We start from the raw sequence: 24357 nt of genomic DNA, 5'->3' as shown, positions 1-24357 counted from the left end.
GGCTGGAAGCTCCATCTGGCTGCAAAAGGGGCACTTTCATCCTTCCAATATTTTGGGGTACCCTTAATTTACATCTTTTATAGCTATATCATATTTTTCTTAAGGTGTGCCAACAAGACCTACATACAAGTACACAAATTGCTCATTTACACCTATCCCTTGTTACCTGCTTTTCAACAAATGGCCATTCCACGAGAGCACTTGTCCTCTAATGCCAGGGCAGCTAAATTTATTCAGGAGCCATTGTTGAAGGACTTTTGAAAACCTTCTGTGTCCTTGTTTTATCATTAATAATGCTTAACACCCTTTACCTTGGAACATCTTAAGGACATCTATATTTTGCAAATTTTACATCAGGAATAACAAGTGATCTGGCTGGAAAAGGATCATTTTGGGTCAACGAGAGAAGCCAAGAACAATGAGTTCATCAGAAGAAACTGAAAATATTCAAACATTATTTCAATACCAGCATTCATTTATAATTTTCAAGGTAAGATGGGTAATACTCACAAATATTAAATCTTAACTTTTTCATTTCTCAATTTCTTAATAGTTGTAAAAGCAATAGAATCACCAAAGTTTATGTGGTGATGAAATGGCCAGTAATAAATAGCCACAAATTTCTTTCTTGTTGCTTCTGAGCAGATTTGCTTCACTGGACATCAATAGATTACTTTCCTCATTCAAACATGGTCTTCTTGTGTCAATCAGGAATTAAAATGGGCCCAATTACAGCTTACAAAATTTTATTACACCATGCTTTAGATCAGGGCTTTTCAATCTTTTCACCCATTGTACCACTTTTAGGATATGGCAATATCCGAGTACCACCAGTCGCCTAGCAAGGTGTCAAAAACTTGATGACTCCCCCCAAAAAGGAAAAAAGAGATAAAGTACAGGTAGTCCTTGGCTTACAACAGTTTGCTTAGTGACTGTTCGAAGTTACAATGGCACTGAAAAAAGTGCCCCCCAAGCCACAGCTGAGCAAGACACCTGCCTGCCCACCTGGCCGCGCTCTTCCTTCTGTCTGACGTTTTCATTGTTGTGAGCATTTCTGTTGAGGATTGGCAGTGGGGGTGGGGTGGGGGTGTTTGGTTTTTATTCCCCCCATCTGCTGGGTAGTTGCAGCAGGTTTTGGTCACTTCACATGACCCTGGGACACTGTGACCATCATAAATATGAATCAGTTGCCAAGCATCTGAATGTAAATCACAAGACCCTGGAGATGCTGCAACATTCCAGCTGATCAGTGCTTTTTCTGGGCTCAGCAGAAGCGCCAGGATCAGCGACAAGCTCCAGCTGGAGCCTGTCACTGATCCTGGCGCTTCTGTTGAGCCCTGACAGCCCTGAAGCGCTGATCCTGATGCTTCCGCTGAGCCCTGACAGCCTTGCAGCTCCAGCCATCTCTCGCTGAGGCTTGTGCGGTGCTGCCACCAGTTCAGCTCATTCCCCTCCCCTGCTACCACTTTTCTAGGATAGTCGCGTACTACTGCCAGGTGCCAATGTACCACAGGTGGTACCCATACCACTGGTTGAAAAGCTCTGCTTTAGATGTAGGTAAATTCCTCAGTAGTTTTTAATAGCCTGTTTTGCTTTTTTATTACCCAGATGATTATAGATTCATATTGGTTACAGTTTCCATGTTCTAAGGACTAAATTCTGTGAATAAATCTCTATGCTAATTTACTAAATAATTTAGTGACTGTATACCCTTCATGTTTTTAACTCTAATATTGCAACAAAATCTATATCTATCCTATACCTAATATTGCATTTAAGCCTTGATATTTTCTTTATTTGCTAAATTTTGGCTGAAATTATTTTAGGAAATTTTGAATCTGGAATCTCAGCAGTGTTTACTATAGTAGAAGGCAGCTTCAAAATTTCTTCTTGTACTAGTTTAATTACTATTCATAAAGCATTAATTATTCTCTTTTAATGCAGCAAATTGTTATGCCATTAAGAAAGAGATGGAATTATTTTTTTCTGCCATAAAACTTTGCTTCCCCAATGGGATGTTCGTATATGTATTATCTGTTGTTTTTTTTACTCTAGTCAGGTAGGATCACATATTCTTTTCTTCAGTTTTTTCCCCCACTTGGATATCTCCCATTAATAATAGCATAGAGTATATATAAAAAAGATGGAGTGTGAATTGTAATGATATAATGAGGCATTTGTGTTTCTGTTCCCCTTCTGCTTCTCCAAGGATGTTGCTCTTTCTGACTATTTCCCCATCTGGTGGTTGAACACATCATCAGCCATGGTCCCTGCAGCCCTTAAGGCTGAAAGATTGCTTCTAGGAAGTGGGCCTAAATAAATAAATCTGGTTGCCTCAGATTGTGGAGAGTATTTGCTATTTCAGTCTCTGTCTCTCTCTGTCTCTCTCTCTTTCACTGTGTGTGTGCATGTGTGTATAGATTTTGCCTGAAACTTCACAAATAAATTGAACAAAGCCCATAACATTAGTTGCTTTATGGGTGTTACTACACCCATTCAGCACAGAGGGGATGTGGCCCCACAAATGAATGGCTCTCTACATATGCCCTTTCTCCTTTTGCTCAATAGCTGGTGGGGCTGGTTAACATGTGACGCCCTGCTTGATTCCTTCTTCAGTAAACCACACAAATAGATTTTTGGATTATTGGATATAATCCAACTGACAGGAAAGCCACAGATTTTGTTCCTCCTCTCTGCTTCTTCCTAGGTCATTTCAACAGCCTGTGAGCTAGGTGTCTTCGATCTCCTCAGTGAGTCGAGGGAACAGCTGACTTCCACAACTGTTGCTGAGCGCTTGAGCACCAGCCCCATTGGGATGCAGAGGCTGCTGGAGGCCTGTGTGGGGTTAAGGCTCCTAACACTAGAAAGGAAGGATGGCAAAGGTAATCTTGTCAGAAGCAGGAAGCAATTGGAATGGCCAACAATTATTCCATAATGATGGGCAATATGTGACTGCACCTGTTGAACTTGACAGATTCAAGAGTTTGTAGAAGTGGGGCTTCCAGAAATCACAGGCCAGAAATCGGATATGGTGTGTAGTAACTGGGTTTGTGTGTGTGTGTGTGTGTGTGTGTGTTGAGTTCATTATCATTTTCTTTGAGATTTGGTCCAGTCTGCTTCACAGCAGCTTTTGGATCTTCCCAATGTTTTATATTCATTCTTCTAAAGTTATATAAACCAGAACAGCAAAACATTGCTTATTTCAAAACAAAGCCAATTTTGTTTCCAAACCATGAGCATTACTGTTGTACTATGGGACTGAACCGATTTCAAAACTGAAATTATATCCAAATCCCAAATTTAATGAAATTTGAAAAAAAAAACACCCATTGCATTTGGCCAAATGACAGGTCATTGCAGATTTTTGGGCAAGGTTTTTCAGAAGAGGTTTACCACTGCCTCCTTCCTAGGGCTGAGAGAAAGAGACTAGTCCAAACAGCTGGCTTCGTGTGTAATGTGGGACAGGAACTTACAGTCTCCAAGAAATTTAGCATCATGCCTTAACCACTACACCAAACTGGCTCTCATATTATTATGATATGCTTGAGATAAATACAGCATAATTTGTTTGTAAAGAAGTAGATTAAGACAAACTTGCAAGTATTACTATAGCGAATTGAAAGACAATTACATGCAATGATACTTGTAATTTTTGTTTCTTTTTCAGATCTTTATGGAAATACAGACTTTACCAATCTCTACCTGGTCAAATCAAGCCCGAAGTCTCAGTATTATTGTATAAAGTTCCATTCTGAAGTTGTGTATCCCTCAATGCAATATTTGCCTGATGCTGTGAGGTAAACAGATCCAGCAGGGGACTAGTGAACTAGAATAAATAAAGATAAGAGCATGAAAAGTCATCTTAATACCAGAATTATTGTTGTCCACAGGAAACTAAGCTATTTTGATGTTCTGTGTGTTAAATATTACATTGTCACACTTATTTCCTTAATTGCATTGACACTGGGCTATCATTACTGAATTTGCCCATTCAGATCAAAGGATTTTCTTTCTTATTTTCCTTCTTTTAGAACTAAAAGTCAAGCAGTAGCTCCATTTTCTGTCTTTCTGGGTTGTTTTAGAGTCTCTCTCCTCCCATTTCAAACTATGGCATTTACACTGTTGCTGTAAAGTCCTACATGGGCACATCCATTATTATTTCCTCACAGCTTTAATCAGATCTCAATTAATTGGTATTAAAATATTCAATAGCAGAGAATTGTTGTTCCATAACAATTTGTTCCTTATTTCTTCATAAAAATTTGTTTCCTATTGCCAAGAAAACTACATGAACATCTTTATATAGTTACCATGGCCTGGACATGGCTTAAGGAGTTATTATCCTTTAATGGGACACTTAAAAACAGTATCAGTTTTTTAGTAAGGAAATTATTTATTAATCCTTATTAAATTGGAATTCTCTAAATCATATATGCCAAAATGGAAACACAACAGCAGTAAATTACAGGCAGCCATTGTGTTGCTCCTCAGAACTTCCTCTCTATTTTAATTGGTATCAACATTAAAAAACTTCACACAAGAGAATCTGGAACAGAAACCCAAACTCTAATAATAAAAGCAAGAAAAGCAAACATTTAGAGTTATACCATGGAGTCATTTTATTAAGATAAAGAACTAAGATTAAAGTTTATGAGTAATAGCTAACTTTTTGTAAATAGGAGAAGTAGGCTGCAGTGGAAAATGGGATGTGTTTTCCATATTTTTTTTGGTAAATGCAATTCAACCGTAACAGAGTTAATGATTCGCTTGACCGGGAAAGGTCCAACAAATTTAGGGTCCAATTTTTTAGATGGTTGTAAGGATTGTAAGTACTTCGTGGAGAGATATACCCAGTCCCCAACTTTATATGATTTCTGTTCCCCCCCCCTTCCCCCCCATTTATCTGTTTGTGTTTTATAAGCTTCTCTGGCTTCATCTAGAGCAGCGGTTCTCAACCTATGGGTTGCGACCCCATTTGGGGTTGATCGACCATTTCACGGGGGTCGCCAAGCAAGGCTGTCTGCCATTTTTTCCCCCTTTTCCGGCAGGTGCCTCACCTCCCTTGAGCTGGGCCAGCTGGTGGTCGGCCTGCTCCGTCTCTGCCACTTGCCAGCTATGCCTCGGCCGGCGCAGGGGGCGGAACCACGCATGCGCGGCACTCCCGGGCAGGGAAAGTCCTTGACTTACAACCGGTTGGGTAGTGCTTGACTTACAACCAGTTTAGTCCTCGACTTACGACTGGTTTAGTCCTCGACTTACGACCGGTTGGGGGTCGCGGCATTAAAAAGGTTGAGAACCACTGATCTAGAGCTTTCCTGACTACTGGCCAGGTGTTCTGTAACTGTTTAATCCATTCCTGTAAAGACGGGGGCTAGGGCCCAAGGGGGCAATTGAAAGCAGTTTTCCATTCATCCCCTTTCTTTATCTGTATTCAGTAATAAGCTTCTCTCAAGTCCGATTTGGAGAAAATCTTTCCTTTCAATAAGTGCACTAACATGTCCTTCATTAAAGGTAGTGGGTATATGTTTTCCACACACACAGTGTTAAGACTCCTATAATCCACACACAGACGAACAGAGCCATCTTTCCTTTCTCTGAACAATACAGGGGCTGCTACCCGGAGTCTAGCCGGCTCTATAAAACCCTGCTCCAAATTCTTTTTGATGAACTTTCCCAGTTCGTCTAATTCCCTGGGAGTCATAGAGTACATTTTTGGCTTTGATAGTTTCAGCCCTGGGATGATTTCTATAGCACAGTCTGTGGATCGGTGAGGGGGAAGTTCGTCCACCCTCCGTTCACTGAAAGCTTCGGTCAAGTCTCAGTATTCCATTGGGAGGGCTTTCAGGTCTGACTCACTGAGGGTGGAAGCAAAATTGTGGTGTAATCCACATCTCTCACTGTTTTCTTTAGTAACAGGTGGGGTTCCCCCCTGTGGGAATTTTAACTGTCCTTCCCTCCAGTTGATCATGGGGTTCCACTTTAACCAAGCCAGACCTAGGACTAATGACCACTCCACAATAAAAGCTAGAGTCTCTGTGTGATCTCCCAGGTCAATATGTAGCGGTCTGATGGCAAAACTGGCGGGTACCCCCCCTTGCAACTGAGCCATCCAGTTGGCAGAAAGTAATTGGGGGTTTTAGTCTCCTGAGGGGTATTCCCATTTTCCTCACTAGTTCTGGGCTAATCATGCATCAGTAGGATGACTAACTTTACTGTCTTTCCAGTGCCAGGTATAGAGAGTTCTAGGGGCAGTGTTATGAGGTCAATCGGCCCACTCACCAATGGGTTGTCCTTGTAGTTGTCTTCCGCCACTCCTGGGTCATCGTGGCATGGAGTCAGAGCTCCACCTTCTCAGTTGCGATCTCAGGGACTTCCCCAGACCTCATCGCAGTCTCCCTACAGTGTGGTGAGGCTCTCAGAGGTCTTCCAGCTGGTAGACAATATCCTCTTTTGGCCGATGTCTTGCTGCAGCAATCCATGGCTCGATGCCCCTCCTTACCATATTTGAAACAGGCAGTGCTGCGCACTGGAGCAGGGGAACCTCGTGTGGTCTCCATCCAGTCAGCTGCTTCACCTTTCAGGGCTAGGGTGACCTCTTGGACCTTCTCAACATCAGTAGGCAATGTTCTCCCATAGATTTGCATGTAGGTGAACACTTGTGCCAGGAAATACCCCAAGCATTTTGGGTCTCCATCGAACTTCACACCGATTGGGATTGGCTTCACCTCAGCTGCTTGAGGTGGTCTGCCTCTGGTTCCTTGAGACAGACGGCCTCGCTGTTTCCTGGGCTCCAGCCACAGCCATCTCTTGGACCTTGGATTCTTCTTCATCTGATTCACCTTCCGACACTTCCTCTGATGTGGGCCTTTCTTTCAGTTGCACCTTAAGCTCGAGGGCTTTTTTCACATATTCCATCACAGCTTCCATTGTCCCCGATTTCGATTCCTCTTTTGTTCCTTATTTATCAGGAGGGGCAGGTTCTGGATTTTTCTTCTTTGCTTTTTCTTCCCTCCACCTCAGGTAAGAGTGATTTTCGGGGCTTTCTTCTCCAATCCTTCCTTCTTACCGACTCCGAGTGACCATCTGGCTAGATTTTCTTCACCAGAAGTTCCAGCTTCTTCCAGGTCCCTGGGGAGGCTTTCATCAGCTTTTAGGCAGAGGAGATCTTTGGCTCATTTCTCTGCCTGGAACTCCTCCATGTATAAATCAGTTGCGACTCCCCCGGTAGGGCAGCAGCTTCTCCGGGTTGAGTACTATGCAGATCTCACCTTATATAAGGACCCACCTCAACTAACCACCCAAGAAGGTAGAACTCTTGAAATAGGCATTGTCTCAAAAGGAAACTTTTATTAGGGGTTAGTGACAGTAGGGTAGTCAAAGCGAGATCTGGGGAAAATCCTGCTTGAATGATATAATTAAATCAGCAATAAGGAAAGCAGAAAGCGAAAGTTATCCCAAGCAAAAGCAAGTTCCCTCTCCCCCCAACAGAATGACAGGCCCCAAAGTAAAAGCACACAGATATAGAATCAAGGAAGGATTTGGGGCCCTGACAGATGTTTTCAGATGTTTGTTATGGGATTTAACAATATTCATATAATGTTTCAAAGAAATATAAACAATGAAAATACTAGTGTATTTTAATAAGCTGCTAATTATATTTATCCAGACTATTCATTGTGTATATCGTCAATAACTTTAAATAAAAATTGTAATTTATATCAAAACAGTAATTATTAGAAGAAGCTGCCAATTAAAAAAACCCTTTCAAAGTTTGCTTATAAAAGTAATTTAGAACATAAGAGGCATATTTAAATTAAAGTAAAATGAAAAACAGTAGTTCAAAGACAAAAACTCAAAGAACAATTTCTAAGCAATAAAAAGTAAAAGAACAAAAAACACAATAAATGTAAAACTTTTTGGGGTGTTAACACAGTTCTTAAAATATGAAAATGTCAATACATTCCCTGCTACAGGTAGTCCTCAAGTTCTGGCAGCAGTTAGAACTGGAATTTCCATCATTAAGTGATGCAATCATAAAGTGTGATGTCATGTGACCATGTTGCTTAGCAACTGCAATTCTAGCAGTCTCAGTTGCCATCATTATATGAGGACTGCATAGATTATTAGCTCAGGGCCTCATGTGATTGATTTCCAACTTCTGGCAGCTTTCCCATTGATTTGCTTGTAGGAAGCTGGCAGGAAATATCAGAAATTATGATCACTGTGTAGATGCTGCAGTGGCTGGAACTCTGAAGACCAGTCATAAATACCATTCATTCAATACTGTTAAAACTTTGAATGGCTGCTAAACAAATAGTTGAAACATGAGGACTACCGGTATATCACTCCAGCCTTCATCAGGTAGACCTTCCTGTCTTGTATGCTAACTACTACAAAGATGATCCCCACAACATTAAAACTCTACAATGAAAGGAACTGCTTGATTTAGGACGGACAGATACTGAAGCTGAAGCTCAAATACTTTGGCCATCAAATGAGAAGAGAGGATTCACTGGAAAAGACATTGATGTTGAAAAGACTGAAGGCAAAAAGATGGTGGATGAAATGTTTAGATAGTGTCATCAACATAATGAACATGAGTTTGGGTAAACTCCAGGAGGCAGTGGAGGTTAGGGCAGGGGAGTCAAACTCAATTTCATTGAGGGCTGCATCAGCATTGCGGTTGCCCTCGGGGGGCCGGGTGGGTGTGGCCAGGGTGGTGCGGCCTACTGGATGGGCATGGATGGAGTGGGTGTGGCCTACTGGGTGGGTATGGCCAGCTCTACATTATTTGTGTCAAGGGTGCCTGTGGGACCTGGGCAGGAGTGGGACAGATCTGAGGGTCTCTGGCAGAAGGGACTGGGACCGGGGCAAATGCCAAGGCATGTCCATTTCTTTATTCCTCACAAAGGGTGACACCTCCCCAACATGCACCCAGGGGGCGGGGCCGATGCAGCAGGGGCTGGTTCCTCGCTGTTCCCAGACGGCCTTGTGGAGCTAAGACTGAATGTGTTTCAGCATAGATGGCCACCACAAAATTGTACATTGGCTCCCGGCCAGCCTGGACCAGGGCCAAGGCAGCGGGGGCCATTCCCTCACTGTTTCCAGGATGGCTTCGTGGGCCACATGAAACCACTTGTGGGCCACATCCGGCCCCCGGGCATTGTGTTTGACACGTCTGGGTTAGGGGGACCAGTTGTGCTATGGTCACAACTAGTGACTGAACAAGTATTTGAGCTATTCTATCCAATGTAAATCTTAAGACAAAAAGATTTGGGGGGATTTTTTTAACCTACAAATCCATCAACAGTGAATTCATAAACCTGCTGAATTGGGATTGCCATTGAATCTTCCTTTAAACCAAAAATATTAAAATAACTCTTTTTTTTTTTTTTTTTAAGAGAAAACAAAGGATTTGTAACAGGTAATTTCATTAAAAAAGCAGCAGTATAGAAGTGACTTGGGTTCATTGCCTTCATCTGGGGAGTTTCTTCAACTAACCAACCTAATTTACCAGCCTGTATGGCTATTTCTTGGTAGAGATGCATTAGATTGTACTGCACAGTACTTGAGAGAATGAAGGCGTAGTGGCTTAATAATGAAAACTTTAGAATAAAATTTGAACTGTGAAAAACTTATAAGACATTCAGGATCTACTTCTGTGCAGAAGAAAATGCCAGGATGATTGTCTTGTTCCTTTCTAACTTTTTAAAAATTCTTTTAGGAAAGGAAAAAATCAGATTCCGTCAATATATGGCTCTCCCTCAAACAAGACTTTTGAGGTCATTTACAGGTAACATTATAATTTTAGAGAATGGTCATTAAATGGAGTAATTGTTTTGTGGGCAACTGTTCAATATGATTAACCTTCAGAGTATCATTATTTTCTCTATCATATTTCTTGACCCATCATTTTCACCATATTCAACCTCTCTTTTATGGCACTGGAATCTACTTGTGGCAGATCTAACTGACCAGGCATTTTTGTTTATATACAAACCACAGGTCTGCAGTTATAGCACCTATACAAATTTGCTTTTTTCAAGAATATTATAACATTTTTCACCAAAATGGTAGGACTGTTTCATGTATCACATGCAGATTTTTCCAAATCCTGATCAACATAATTTAAGTGATACTGTAAAAAGAATTCTTTTAATTCAAATATAAATATAGAAATAGATATGTAAATACAGTAGCATTTTATAAAGTTATATTTAGATATGTATATTTGAATTCTAGCTCAAAGGAAGAGTTACAAACCTTCTCCAATTTCATGAATGAGCTCTGGCCTGTGCTAGGAAGAGAAGTACTTTCTGCCTTTGATCTGTCCCAGTTCCCACTCATTTGCGATCTGGGTGGTAAGTACAGCCAGTGCCATTTTTTTTATATGAAATAGTCCTGTTTTAAAGATGATTAACTGTCATTCTGGCCTGATACAATATTACAGTCAGTGGAGAAATTGGCAGAGTCTGTTTGAAAAGGGAGATAGTTCTGAAGAGAAAACAGGCCACTATTCTTCCCCTTTTCCAGTGCTGACCAAAGATGGGAAAGAATTGAAATCAGAGAATAGCAGGCTGATTAATAAAGGACTCTTAAACTGGATTTGCCTGGGAACATTTGGAGGATGCAAGAGACCATGACTGAAGATGATGTGGGATTGAGATGATGTTCAGTTTTTTTCTGTTCAATCTGCATGAAAGGCCAATGTTTTTGGACATTTTGAATATTCAGCGCATCCAGCCCAAGGAATTTTTATAGCCTGGAAGGACCATATAAAAGCTGAGAATCAATTGACTCAATCTCTGTTCTTTTTCCCTATTAGTATTTGTTTTCCATGATATGAAGCATAGCAAATTTGAAAGAGGTTTGTCTCATTTTTTAAATTATTAGATTCCAGTTAATCTGATGTAGAGAAATACTAGGTAGGGTAGCTTCAGAGAAAAATACTGGACATGTACAAAATTTTGTTTTGCGGTTACTTAATTACATTTTGTTCTTTCTTTAAGGAAGCACTGGTGGCTTAGCTAAGGAATTGATTTCACTCTACCCAAAATGTACTGTGACCATTTTTGACCTTCCTGAAATAGTGGAAGCATCCAAGAACCATTGTTTTCCTTCAGAAGAGACCCGGATCACTTTCCATGCAGGTAAAAGATGTGATGCAATCTTCCTTGTGGATTGAACTCATGTTTGGCTAAGCACAAGAAACTTTCACATACAGACTGGATTCTGTGTGGGGTTTTTTTTTAAAAGAAAAAACAGCTTATTTTGTCAGAATAATCTGGAAGACATGGTGCTAAATGAGATTTTGCTTTTTTGTAGGTAATTTTTTTAAAGATCCCATTCCTGAAGCAGATCTGTACATTTTGGCCAGGATTCTCCATGACTGGTCGGATGAGAATTGTTTGCAGCTGTTACACAAAGTGTACCAAGCCTGCAAACCTGGTAGGTATTCTTTAATCACGAAAAGTTAAATTTGCTAGGGAACTGGCAAAGTTCATACTTGGCTCAAGTTTTGAACTGCCCTACATCTAGTGTTATTTCAAATTCACCATCCAGTTTTCCTGGGCCTTCAACTGGCATCTTAGAATAAGTAATTCAGCTGCAGTGCTAAAAAAAATTGTGGCTCCAGAGTGATTCTTGCAGCCATCTCTACTCTATAACCCAAGGGCCTGTGTTGTACAAATCAGATTCATTTGTGTTTTAGTGGCTGTGTTACAAATTAATAAGACCTCTCATTGTGACTCTTTACTACTTCTTGGCCTCTACTGCCTAGATATATATTAGCAAAAAATTCAGAAGGGCTAATTCTGGCTGTACAAGATCAAGCCTTAATAACAAATATATACAAAGCTAGAACTGAGAAGACAGCAACAGAAAGCAAGTGCCACTTCTGCAAAGCTGGTTAGCTGCTGCAAGAAGATTGTACAGACTGACTATAAACAACAGCATGACAAAGTAGCAACAATGGTGCATTGGAAGATATGCAAGAAATACCATTTGCCTGCAAGCAAGAACTGGTGGGACCAAAAAATAGAGAAAGTCATAGAAAATGAAGAAGATAAAGTACTCTGGGACGTCATTCCAACACAAAGGCACCTGCCACATAACACCTCAAAAAAATATATGGATAGTGGACATAGCAGTACCTGGAGACATCAGAACAGAAGAGAAAGAACTAGAGAAGGTAATACAATACAAACATCTGCAAATAGAAACAGAATGTGTGGCCAAAGAAAGCAGTACCAATAATAATAGGCTCCTTGGGTGCAATTCCCAAAACAATTGGAGCAGGACTTGAACACCATCGACACTGACAAATCGGTCAATTGCAAAAGGCAGCTTTCCTTGGAAGAGCTTACATCCTGTGAAGATATCTATAATGCCATCAAACATACACATCTGCCTATCCCAAGTCCTTGAGAAGAACTTGACAGGGAGACAAAAATTCCAAATACAGTTTAAAAATCTGGCTGAATGTGCAACCAACCATAATAATAATAATATAAACCAATTATCTGTTTACCAACAATTTTCAGATTGCTAACTGGTATTGTAGCTAGTGCAGTACAACAGCATCTAGATGAAAACAAGCTCTTTCAACTGAGCAGAAAGGAAACTGCCCAAACAGCAGAGGAACAATCCATCAGCTCTTAATTGATAAGATGATTTTGGAAAACTGCAAGAAAAGGAAGATCAACTGGAAGGTAGCTTGGATTCATTACAAGGAAGCATTTGATTCTCTGCCACATGATTGGATAATCCAGTGCCTAGACATAACAGTAGAAATGTCAGAACCTTTGCAAAGGATCAATAGAACTATGGAAAACATCATTGCTAATTAGAGGAGATAGATTAGGAAGAGTTAATATCAAGAGAGGAATCTTTCAGGGAGACTCACTATTATCACTACTGTTTATCATTGCATTGATTTTTCTGTCAACAATACTGAACAAATCAGGCCATGTCTATCAAACATCAAAAACATCTGCCAGACTACCCCACCATCTTTATATGAATGATCTGAAGCTGTATGGAAAAATACTGTATGAACTAGAATAACTGTTCAAAACTGTGTATATATTGCAATGGAGTTTGGACTACACAAATGTGCCACCTTTACCATCAACAGGGGAAAATAGTAAAAACTAAAGGAATTAAGAAATTCTGTGGAAATGGCTTCTGGTTTTGCACAGTAGTGCAGCAGCTGAGGGATCGCAGGGCTCCGCACTCTATGGCCGATTTCTGCCTGCTGGGGGACTCTAAATGGGCCTGAGGTTGCCCTGTAGAGGCAACAAAGAAGGAAGGAAGTCCCGCCGATTGCAGAGAGACGGCGGTTGATCCAATCGGTTTGGGAAAAGCCCTCCAGAAACCAGCAGGAGAAAGGCTAGCTTAACTTCAGAGTCTAGCCCAAGCTACAAGCAGCTGAAGCCCAAAAGCACTACTTTAAGTTGACTGTAAACAACGTGTTTGGAACTAGGTAAGAACAGTTATTTTTCTCTCTTCTACTTAAAAATTGATTTCTTGGAAAAGAAAAAAGGAAAAACCCCAAGAAGCAAAAAGCCTCCAAAAGTGAGAAGGGGGGATCTTTGCCCCACCCTCCTACAGATGGAAGGAGCGAATTAAACTTTTCAGAGGGGACAGAAATATACTGAAATGAAATGAATATAAGACTTAATTTGGATAAGTTTGAAATCTGTGGAATCTGTTAAGATTTTCCTTTTAAATTATGAAAATAGAAGTAAACAATTGTCTATTACTGACTGGTGCTGACATCTAGTGGTAGATAAAAATATACAACAGCAGTTGCTTTATTACAGGGAATGGCAAAGCCCAGGAAAAGATAACTTGATTTTGGTGACCTTCAATGTCTTAATAACAGAAAAGAGCTGTGACAAAAAAGAAAGAAAACATTTCGGACTATCTACAAAGTGAGAATTATAAACTCTAAAAAAAAAAAGAATTGACCTTTCTGGATTACAAATACCAACTCAACTGTGACTCTAAAGCTGTCTGCAGAAAAAGGAAAACCCTGATTTTTTTAGCTATCATGGAAAACCAGAGATCTGCAGAAAGAATATACCAAGAAAAAACAAATACTTTCCAGAAGGAGATCTATGCTATGTTGCAACTAATCCAAACAACAATGATCTCAAACCACGAGGAAATTAAAAATAACTTTGAAAATATAAATGAACACATCTCCAATTTAACTTTACAACACAAAAAGTTTCAGAAAATAAAAACAGAGAGTGAGCAGAAAAAACAGACAACTGAATACGAGACAGAGGAGAGAGATTTCAAGATGGAAATTAACAATAGAAGAAAGTATGACTTAACTTAGATGGAAAAAAACTTACAGGAAATGCTGGACATGGAAAAGGTAACCTATACCCTAAAATTACAAAATAAATTCGAGGACAAGAAAAAAGATTTGACAAAATGGATTCTGTCAGGAGAACTACGAGAACTTGAGAGACAAAAAATGATAAATAAAATCAAGAAAGAAAGAAAGGAAAAGATTCTCAATGAATACGAAGGGGCGAAACCTTCCTACAGTATAAAAACATCTTACCTATTTTGCCTTTTGTATCTGCAACAACACTTTTAAGATTATAGAAAGATTCTTTGATTCAGCGAAGCATATTGATCAGGAAAGATGTTTGGCAAAAAAAGACTAAAGTGAGAATTAAGAAATTAGATGATGGGATTTACCAGAGGGAATATTTAAAAATTAAACATCTGTTTGAATATGATTAAAGAAGTAGAAAGATTTTGTATATAAATGAAGATTAATTTAAGAGGGATGAACCCCTCAAGTAACATAGTATTTTTTCTTTCTTTTTTGTGTTTTGTTTTTTGACATGAGAAATATAACAATGTTGGGATGGTTTATATAAAAGAAATGTTTTTTTTTTTTCTTTTTTTAAGATATGAGAAATGTAAAAGTGTTCGGATGGCTTGTATGAGAAAAAAAAACTTAAATACTTAAGTGTACAGTAACTAATTTTGAGAAAATCTTAAGCAGTAAGAATGCTTTGAATATTGTGGGGAAAACAAATTTAAATAAGAATTCTGTAAACAGAATCTATGATGAGGCAATTAGAAAAGAAGCTTTATATTGATATGGTTATTATTTGCAGAAACATGAGAAAAATGTCTATACTTAATTGTCATTTATTCAAATAATAAGAACTGTATTAATTTAAGGTTGGCAAAAGAGAATATTATTGGAAGAAGAGAAAATCAAGCAAAGCCACTATATGGACTATAGAATTATAGAAATTAATTGTTATTGATTCTTTTTTAAATATTAACCCAGACAACACGCTGTTTACCAAATATTAAGGTGATTATGTTAAAATCAATACAACATTTTTTTTAAAAAAAAGAAATCCTGTGGAAATAACATCAAGAGATATATGAAGAAGATCACTACAAATACTTGGGCATTTTTCAAGCTAATAACATCAAGTGCGTGGAACTCAAGAAGAAGCTTAAAATTAAAATACATTGTGAGAATGAAGATTTTAAGTTCAAACTCAGTGGCAGAAATACCATCCAGGCAATTAATACTGGGGCAATTTCAATCATTAGATACATAGCTGGAATAGAGGATTGGATGGAATCAGAACTAAAAACCCTGGATAGGAAGACCAGAAAAACAATAATAATGAGCTATGCCCTTCATTCATGCAACAACATTGACAGACTCTACTTTTGAAGGAAGATAGGCGGGCATGGAATTTTGCAAGTACACTAGATAGTTTTGTAAGAAAAATGGTCATTGGAAGAATATATGAAGGAGGATAAGAAAACACTGAAACATCATGAGGGCTTACTGGAGATACCAAAGTGGCCTGTAAGAGGGATCAAATACAGGTAGTTCTTGAATTACAATCATTCATTTAGTGACCATTCAAAATTACAAAGTGACCTTTGACCAGTTTTCACACTTATGACCATTGCAGAATTCCCATGGTCATGTGATTAAAATTTGGGTGCTTGGCAACTGGCATACATTTATGATTGTTGCATTTTCCGGAGGTCATGTGATCACCATTTGTAACCTTCCTGGTTAGCTTCTGATAAATGAAGTCAATAGGGGAAGTCAGATTTGTTTAACAACAGCATGATTCACTTAACAACTATAGTGATGCACTTAACAACTCTGGTAATAAACAGGGCAAAACTCACTTAACTGTCTTGCTTAGCAATGGAAATTTTGGGCTCAGTTGTGGTTGTAATTCAAGCATTACCTGCAAAGAATAAAAAAGAGAAATGGCAAGACAAACTATTACATAGCCAGTACACTAAAATATAAACTATCCGGAAAAGCAGATAACAGGACCTGGCAATGGCTAAGAGCAAGAAAATTGAATAAAGAGACAAAGGTGCTAATTCTGGCTGCACAAGACCAAGCTTTAAGAACAAATGCATTCAAAGCCAGAATTGAGAAGATAGCAACAGACAGCAACTGCCAACTCTGCAAAAAAGCTGAAGAAGCAGTGGACCACCTAGTTAGTTGCTGCAAGACTATCACACAGACTGACTACAAATAACAGCATGACAAAGTAGCAACAATGGTGCATTGGAATATGTGCAAGAAATACCATTTGCTACAAGCAAGATCTGACCACAAAATAGACAAAAGTAATGGAAAATGCAGAAGCTAAAGTGCTCTGGGACTTTAGAATTCCAATAGACAAGCACCTGCTACATACCATCCCAGACTTAGCACCTGCTACATACCATCCCAGACTTAGCACCTGCTGATAAGAAAGACAAAAAAGTGTGGTTACTGGACCTTGCAGAACCTGGAGATAGCAAAACAGAACAGAAAGACTTGGAGAAAATCACAAAATACAAAGACCAGCAATTAGAAGTAGAATGAATGTGGCAAATGAAAGTAAAGTTAATAACAATAATAATAGGCACCCTGGGTACAATCCCAAAACATCTGAAGCACCACTTGAACACCATTGGCATTGACAAAATTACTATCAGTCAATTGCAAAAGTAAACTTTACTTGAAAACAGCTTACATCCTGCAATGATTCCTTTAACACCATCAAATGACAACATACCAAATAACAACATCTGCCTATCCCAGGTCCTTGGTGGATAATAGGTGCATAAAAATGCCAAATCCAGTCTAATGTCTGCTGACTGTGCAGCCAACCATTACAAATTGGATATCATTAAGGATGTACAAGTTAAAAATTTGATTTGTAAAGAATACATCCAAAGAGTGAGAAAATTGCTAATGACAATATTGAGAAGTGGAAACACCATCAAAACCGGCACATATACTGCTAGAATTTTAACTGGACATAAGCAGAACTGGACAATTTGGACTTAAAAACAATAAAACTGATGACTATTTACTATGTCTTACAACCCCATAATAATATTGATAGATTATACTTCAAGTCAAACAAACTGTCAAAGAAGTAGAGTATGCATTGGCTGATTATGTATTAGATAGCAAATAACAAAACATGAATATTGATATTATAATATAGTATATTGGAGAATGATGGCTCAGCTATTAAAGACACTGAGCTTGTTACCTGACAGCCAGAGTTTGAGATCTGAGTGCCACACGATGGGGTGAGCTCCTGCTATTTGCCCCAGCTCCTGCCAACCTAGCAGTTCAAAAGCATTCAAATGCAAGTAGATAAATAGGTACCATTTTAGTGGGAATGTAACAGCATTCTATGCAGCTCAGGGTATAATCATGCTGGCCACATGACCACAGAAGTATCTTCGGACAATGCTGGCTCTCTTGGCTAAGAAACAGAAATGATCACCACCCCCTAGAGTCAGTCACAACTTGACAGAGGAAACCCTTACCTTTATAATATAATGTAATGAAATGCAAACAGAATTTTGGCAAGGAAAAGCTTTACATGGTCAATTTCTACAAAAGATTGAGGGAAAAACCTTGGAAAATATTTAAAATATCTGCAAATTGAAAAAAATTCCAAAAACAACAGCAACAAATTGGTCTGTATTGATCATTGGCAGGAATAAATATAACATATTTGAAAGAAAGATTCATAACATAAAATTGGGGTATTTTCAAAATATTATGTAATGTTCATTGAGCTGTTGAATAGCAATATTTTCTCGCCTCTAAATAATTGAAATATATTTTGAAACAGGTGGTGGTGTCTTAATAGTGGAAATGCTTCTTGATGAAGACAGGAGAGGGCCTTTAGCAGCCCATATCTACTCCTTGTTAATATTGCTCTACCTTGAAGGGAAAGAACGGTCAGCAACTGAGTTGAATGTGCTCCTCCACAAAGCTGGTTTCCAAGAAATTGAGCTAAAGAAAGGAAACCTCTTTCATATTATTCTAGGAAGAAAATAATGTCCTCAATTTCTTCCTGTTGAATGTTTAAGAGGAAATTGCAGTAATTAAAGTCTTGATTTGTTAATTACAGGTATATTCTATTCTTCTTCCATGTCCACAGATTACATAGGTGATCCTTTTCTTATCACAAAACAGTTTCACCATAACTAGGGATTCCTAATCATGGCTGCAAAAATCCTGAGAACCAATTCTAGGCAATAAAGAGATAGATGAAACTTATCATCTTTATATACAATCTTCTTACACACATTACAAACAAATGATAGAGTATTAGAGAAAATCTGAAAGGTCCGGATCAGGATTCTGACCCATATATATTGCTTTGCTAATTCAGTATTGTTAGCTCCTCTAAAAAGCAATTAAGCACTAGAAATTCTGCAACACACAGGACACAATAGGTGCTAACAAGATAAATAAAAATATAAACCATTGGATTCAAGCCTACCCACAAGGAAATTAACAATTAGTGCTCGAAACTCAAGGTTTTTAGATAATGGCCATGTAAAATAACAACTTCAGAAATATTACCTCATTCATTCTACCCTTAGTTATGTATTTCAATATATCTACATTGACCTAATCAAAAAATTAACCTCATTAATGCTGTATCCAATTAATAGTGATTAATTGTAAAGTGGGCTTATAACGTCATCACTATTTAATCTTTTCTATTTTCTATCACTGTCAATAAACTAACTGCATACTATGTTAATGTTTTAATCATGTCCTGGTCTCTTGTTCAAATACACTACTGCATACCCCTAAGATATTCTCATACAAGTGCTATTCCATAAGCAAATCTCATTCAATATTCCAGTTCTCCAGATACAGCAGTGAAGTTCACAAACTCTATGACTTTGTTATGAGACTATTTATTCTCATTCTTTGCTTTCTAATCATAACCAGATAGCAAATCAGAAAAAGATAAATATAATTAGATCTGCCTTGAGTTGGATTCTAGCCTTATGCCAGGTCCTATGAATTGAATCCTGCCAACTGATTTTCCCATTATTAGGGGTACTTTCCAGTCTATAGACATGAGAATGTTCCAGATACCTTATTTCTGCGGGAAAGTATCAAGATGATACCTTTACACCTTTATAAAACAGCTGAATGATAGGAATGTAAAGCTATTTAAAGTGACTAGGACTGTATAATATATAAAGAACCTGCTTTGATCACATTAATAGATAACCTACAATAGAAACTGGGATCCTTTGACTGAACCACATCAAAAGATATCACATGTGATATATGAGGAGATGTGCTACATGTAGCAATGACTCATACCTTAGCTCTAAAGATATTATTTATGACCTTGATGGGCCTTTTTACATTTTGAGTTGCAAGAATATGGATCTCATTTGTTTGGCACAAGACCAATGTTTTTCAGCTTTGTTCCCCTCTAATGAGGCCATTCAAAGGATGGGATATTACTATTACTCATAATGTAGATAAATTTTAGTTCACTGCCATAGCGATGAGGCAGCAAATAATGTCTAATGAAATTGTATCTGTCTGATACCTTCAAAATTTTATCTTCTCCCCTTTTTAACTCTTTTAAATTCTTTTAACTGTTCTTTTTATCAACTACTATACAACCCATGATGATCCATTGGATTCTTACCTAAACAGATGAACAAAATGAACCTAGGCAGGCAAAAAAGCAGTGAAATGAGGAATGCTTCTGACTTTCTGCGTAGCACAGGACAAAGGAACCAGGAAGGAAGGAAAGGTAGGAAGGAAGGGACAATGGGAGCTGCAGCACTGCAGCCTTCCAGTCCCGTGAGCGTCGTTTGGCTGTGCTCCAGGCCTGGCATTCATCAGCTGTTCGGCGGCCAAGAGACAGAGCCTTTCAGCTTCAGGCCGCTCCATCGGCCCTTGGCTCCCTGCCTCGGCCTTCCGCCCATCAGCTGTTCGGTGGCTAAGAGTAGGAGCCGCTCAGCTATTGGTCGGGACGCCCACGGAGCCGACATCTACGCTACCAGGTAGAATGGTGCTGGCCGCTGGTCTCCTTTGCCGCCCCGCATATCGTCCTCGACCCCTCCCCCCACCCATTCATGTCGAGCCGCGGGGGCTTGACGGGGAGAGAGGGAGGGAAGGAGGAAGAGACAAAGAGAGAGGTGAAGGAAAGAAGGAAGGCAGGGACAATGGGAGAGAGGGAGGGAAGGAGGAAGGGACAAAGGGAAGTGAAGGAAAGGAAGGAAAGAAGGAAGGGGAGGAAGGGAGAGAGGGAGGGAAGGAGGAAGGGACAAAGGGAGATGAAGGAAAGGAAGAAAAGAAGGAAGGGACAATGGGAGAGAGGGAGGGAAGGCAGGTAAGCACCTGCCCCAATCGCATCCCCCTCCACCAAAGACCCACGGATTACCCCCATAGGCACCCTGCAACCTGAGTGATCAGCTGGCCACGCCCCCCGGTCATTGATCACATGACCCTGGGACACTCTGAATGTCATAAGTATGAATCAGTTGCCAAGCATCCGAATGTAAATCACAACACCCTGGGGATGCTGCAATAGTCATAAGTGTGAAAAATGATCATAATTCGCTTGTAACTTCAAACAGTCACTAAGCGAATTGTTGTAAGTCGAGGACTACCTGTACTTTCTCATTTTTTCCTTTTTTGGGGGGGAGTCAGGTTTTTGATTCCTTGTTTGCGAGTGGTGGTACTCGGATATTGCCTTATCCAAAAAGTGGTACAATGGGTGAAAAGGTTGAAAAGCCCTGACCTAGATGACCTGGCTAGTCATCAGGAGGAACTTCCAGAGTGTAATAGCTGCCAGTCAGGGGGATAAATTGCCATATGAAATAGTAAATCCTTTTTCTGTGGCAGTCTTCAAACAGATACTCTAGGAAGAAAATATTGTTGCCCGATTCCTTCCTGTTCAATGTTTAAGATGAAATTGGAGTAATCAAAGCCTTGATTTGTTAATTACAGGTATATTTTATTCTTCTTCCAGAATCTATAGATTATGTAGCTGATCTTTTTCTTATCACAAAATGTTTCACCGTAACTATGGATCCCTGATCATGGCTGCAAAAATCCTGAGAACCAATTCTGGGCAATAAAGGAATAAAGGAAACTCTTATCACATAACAAAAATTAATCTCTTTATAGATCTTCAATTTTTCCCATTCTGAGACACAAAATCTTCTTACACACATTAAACAAACGACAGAGTACAGGAAAAAATCTGAAGGGTCTGGATCAGGACTATAACCCACACCTATTGCTTTGCTAATTCAAAAAGCAATTAAGCACTAGAAATTCTGCAACACACAGGCTGCAATAGGGGCTAACAAGATAAATAAAAGTATTAGCTATAGGATTGCAAGCCTAGCCACAAGGAAAATATCAATTAGCGCTGAGAACTCAAGGTTTTTAGATAATGGCTATGGTGAAATAACAATTCCAGAAACATTATCTCATTCTTTCTACCCCTAGTTGTATATTTCAATACCCATGTATTAACCCAATCAGTAAGATAAACTATTATCACTGTATCCTATTAATAGACTAATTACTATATGTAGATATTATAACAATCAAATTTAAAAAATGATTTACATAAGTTGTAAAAGGGACTTATAACTTAATTGCTCTTTAAGCTTTTCTATTTTACCACTGGTACTGAATTTGTAAATAAACAAATTTGCATACTGTGTTAATTTTTTAATTGTGTCCTGGTCTCTGGTTCAAATACACTGTACCTCTAGATGTTCTCGTGCTATTCCATAAGCAAGTGTCATCCAATATTCCAAAATTTCTCCAGTTATAGCAATAAACTTCAGAAAGTTTATGACCTCTTCTGAAATCAAGATTATATCTAAACAGGGTATGCACCAGGCCCAACACAGATGGTTGCCATCTATTTTTTATTTCCTTCCTTTGAGAAAATTTATTCTCATTCTTTGCTTTCTTATTATAACCAGGTAGAAAACTAGTAAAATATCAATGCACTCCTCATTTTCCCCTCCTCACCCCATAAACAAGCTACACAGTTTGCTAAAGAAACGACAAAAAATGATTATTTTAATTTTCTCCAATGCACAAGCTGCTTTCAAACGTCGCCCACAACCTTCCATTCTTTCCCTTGGGTGGCGCCGCTGAGCCGCGTTTGAGTTTAAATACCCTGATCATTTTAAACGACCATCAGGAGGTTCTGGGGTACAGTACTGTACTTAATGTTTCTGAACCTCAACTTTTTAAAATGTGTAGACTTCAACTCCCAGAATTCCAGGAGGTGAAGTCCGCTTATTTTAAGGTTCCGAGTTGAAAAGCGCTGCTCTAGGAGAATCAAGCAACCAGGCTCTGTGCGAAACCTTGTCTGGCCACAAAAGTTGACCAGCAGGATTTTCAATAAGGAAGCGCACCGTGCCTTATTGAGCCTGGAATCTGCTCAGGTCAACACTTCCCACTCACCATAAATCTAATGTATCGCAGTGAGTTCTTTTAATTTTTATTTCAGCAGGAAAAGCATGCTATTTTAACTGGAGAAGCTGAAGACTAATATTTTCATTAGTGAGGGTCCCTTTCGTGATAAAAAATCAAGAAACCACCTAATGCCAGAAAGCTGCATTATCCCTAATACCTGCTTTGTGAATATAGTATCATTTACTATGCTTCACGTTTCCGATTACTTACTCCACTTGTAGTTGAGCGGCAACGGATCCACACTGGAGAAACAAATGCCTGCCTGAAAAGTTGAAGCCATTCTCTGGTCTTTTGCTGCCATCCAGTGGTCATCAAAATATCTGCAGCCCAGATCTGGGAACGGAATTGATGGTCCATGAAGACAGAACTATATGCATTGTTACTGGAAAACTCTGAAGAAATAATAATTCTGTTGGATTCCCCCATTTGTCAAGTAAAGTATTATTGCCAGTCCAATTCTGTTGGGTATCCCCATTTATTTAGATGAAATTTTAAATTGGAGGAGGCTGAGTTAAACAATGTCTTTTAGAAGCTCCAAACTCATGAAACATGGAATATCAACACTGTATGCCTCATGGGATTTTCTGCAGAAGAAAACTTATAATAAATGCTATTATGACTCATATAAATTGTATTTTAGAAATGTGCTACCATATATTATGTTTTTTTAATTTGCAGTAGTGTTGCTTTGTCCTTTAATTGGCAGAAATAAACATATTTACAGAAGTATTCAGAAAGTATTTCTGCATAAAATGTTCTTTAGTTAACAATCCTACTGAATGCATTACGACATAATGGTGTTCAGATTGGTATTGTCAGAATCAGATTTGCTCATATGACACTATACACGCACACATGCACACGCACACAATGTGGTGACATACATTATGTATGTCAAAGGCAGACAATGTAATGCCTTCAAGAAATCCAATCACCTAAAAATATGGTTAGCTGCAAAGACCTAGAGAAGTTGTATTATAAAATCATCATCATGTGCCATCAAGTGGATGTCAGCTCTTAACCACCACATAGACTTTCTCCAGGATGATCTATCCCTAGCCTGGTCCTTCAGGTCTACCAACAATGCATCCTTTTTTGCTGCAATTGAGACCAATTGCAATTTGTGGGAATCATAATCTGGTGACACAATATTCAAAACTTGTACAGCATAAATACCAGACATTTTCTTCTTTACTTTTCTGTTTTATTTTACATAACAATTATAATTAATAGATGCATTGTTGTCCTTTTTTCAACACAGCTCAGTCCCTTTTGAAATATGAATCAACTTGACTAAATTTACTCATCATACTATGTTATACAATCTGTAACATATAGCTTAGTTTGTTTGCTAAGCCATAATTACCTAGGTCCACACAATGTATTAAGCCACAATGATGGTTTGTACATCTCAGTGCCTGGATTCATAAAACACAGTTAAAAAGAAACAATTTATGTTTCATGAATCTATTTTGCTTTTTGTTTTTTCCATTTCTTTTTCTCTAAGATATTTGTGTTCTTTACTGGCTATTCTTCTACTA

General features: G+C 38.7%; 1 protein-coding gene across 1 annotated transcript; it reads left to right on the top strand.

Moving 5' to 3' along the window:
* The first annotated feature begins 418 nt into the window (after positions 1-418).
* On the top strand, positions 419-18379 carry LOC107286538 (acetylserotonin O-methyltransferase-like). The gene is made up of 8 exons (XM_015814924.1): positions 419-490; positions 2708-2882; positions 3668-3797; positions 9725-9793; positions 10243-10361; positions 11010-11150; positions 11326-11448; positions 18171-18379. The coding sequence occupies exons 1-8, from the start codon at positions 419-421 to the stop codon at positions 18377-18379; spliced, it is 1038 nt and encodes a 345-aa protein (XP_015670410.1).
* Positions 18380-24357: the final 5978 nt, after the last annotated feature.

Source organism: Protobothrops mucrosquamatus, unplaced genomic scaffold (assembly GCF_001527695.2).
Source record: "Protobothrops mucrosquamatus isolate PMUCROS unplaced genomic scaffold, P.Mucros_1.0 scaffold295, whole genome shotgun sequence".
NCBI lineage: Eukaryota > Metazoa > Chordata > Lepidosauria > Squamata > Viperidae > Protobothrops > Protobothrops mucrosquamatus.
This window is presented reverse-complemented; position numbering and strand designations above follow the sequence as displayed.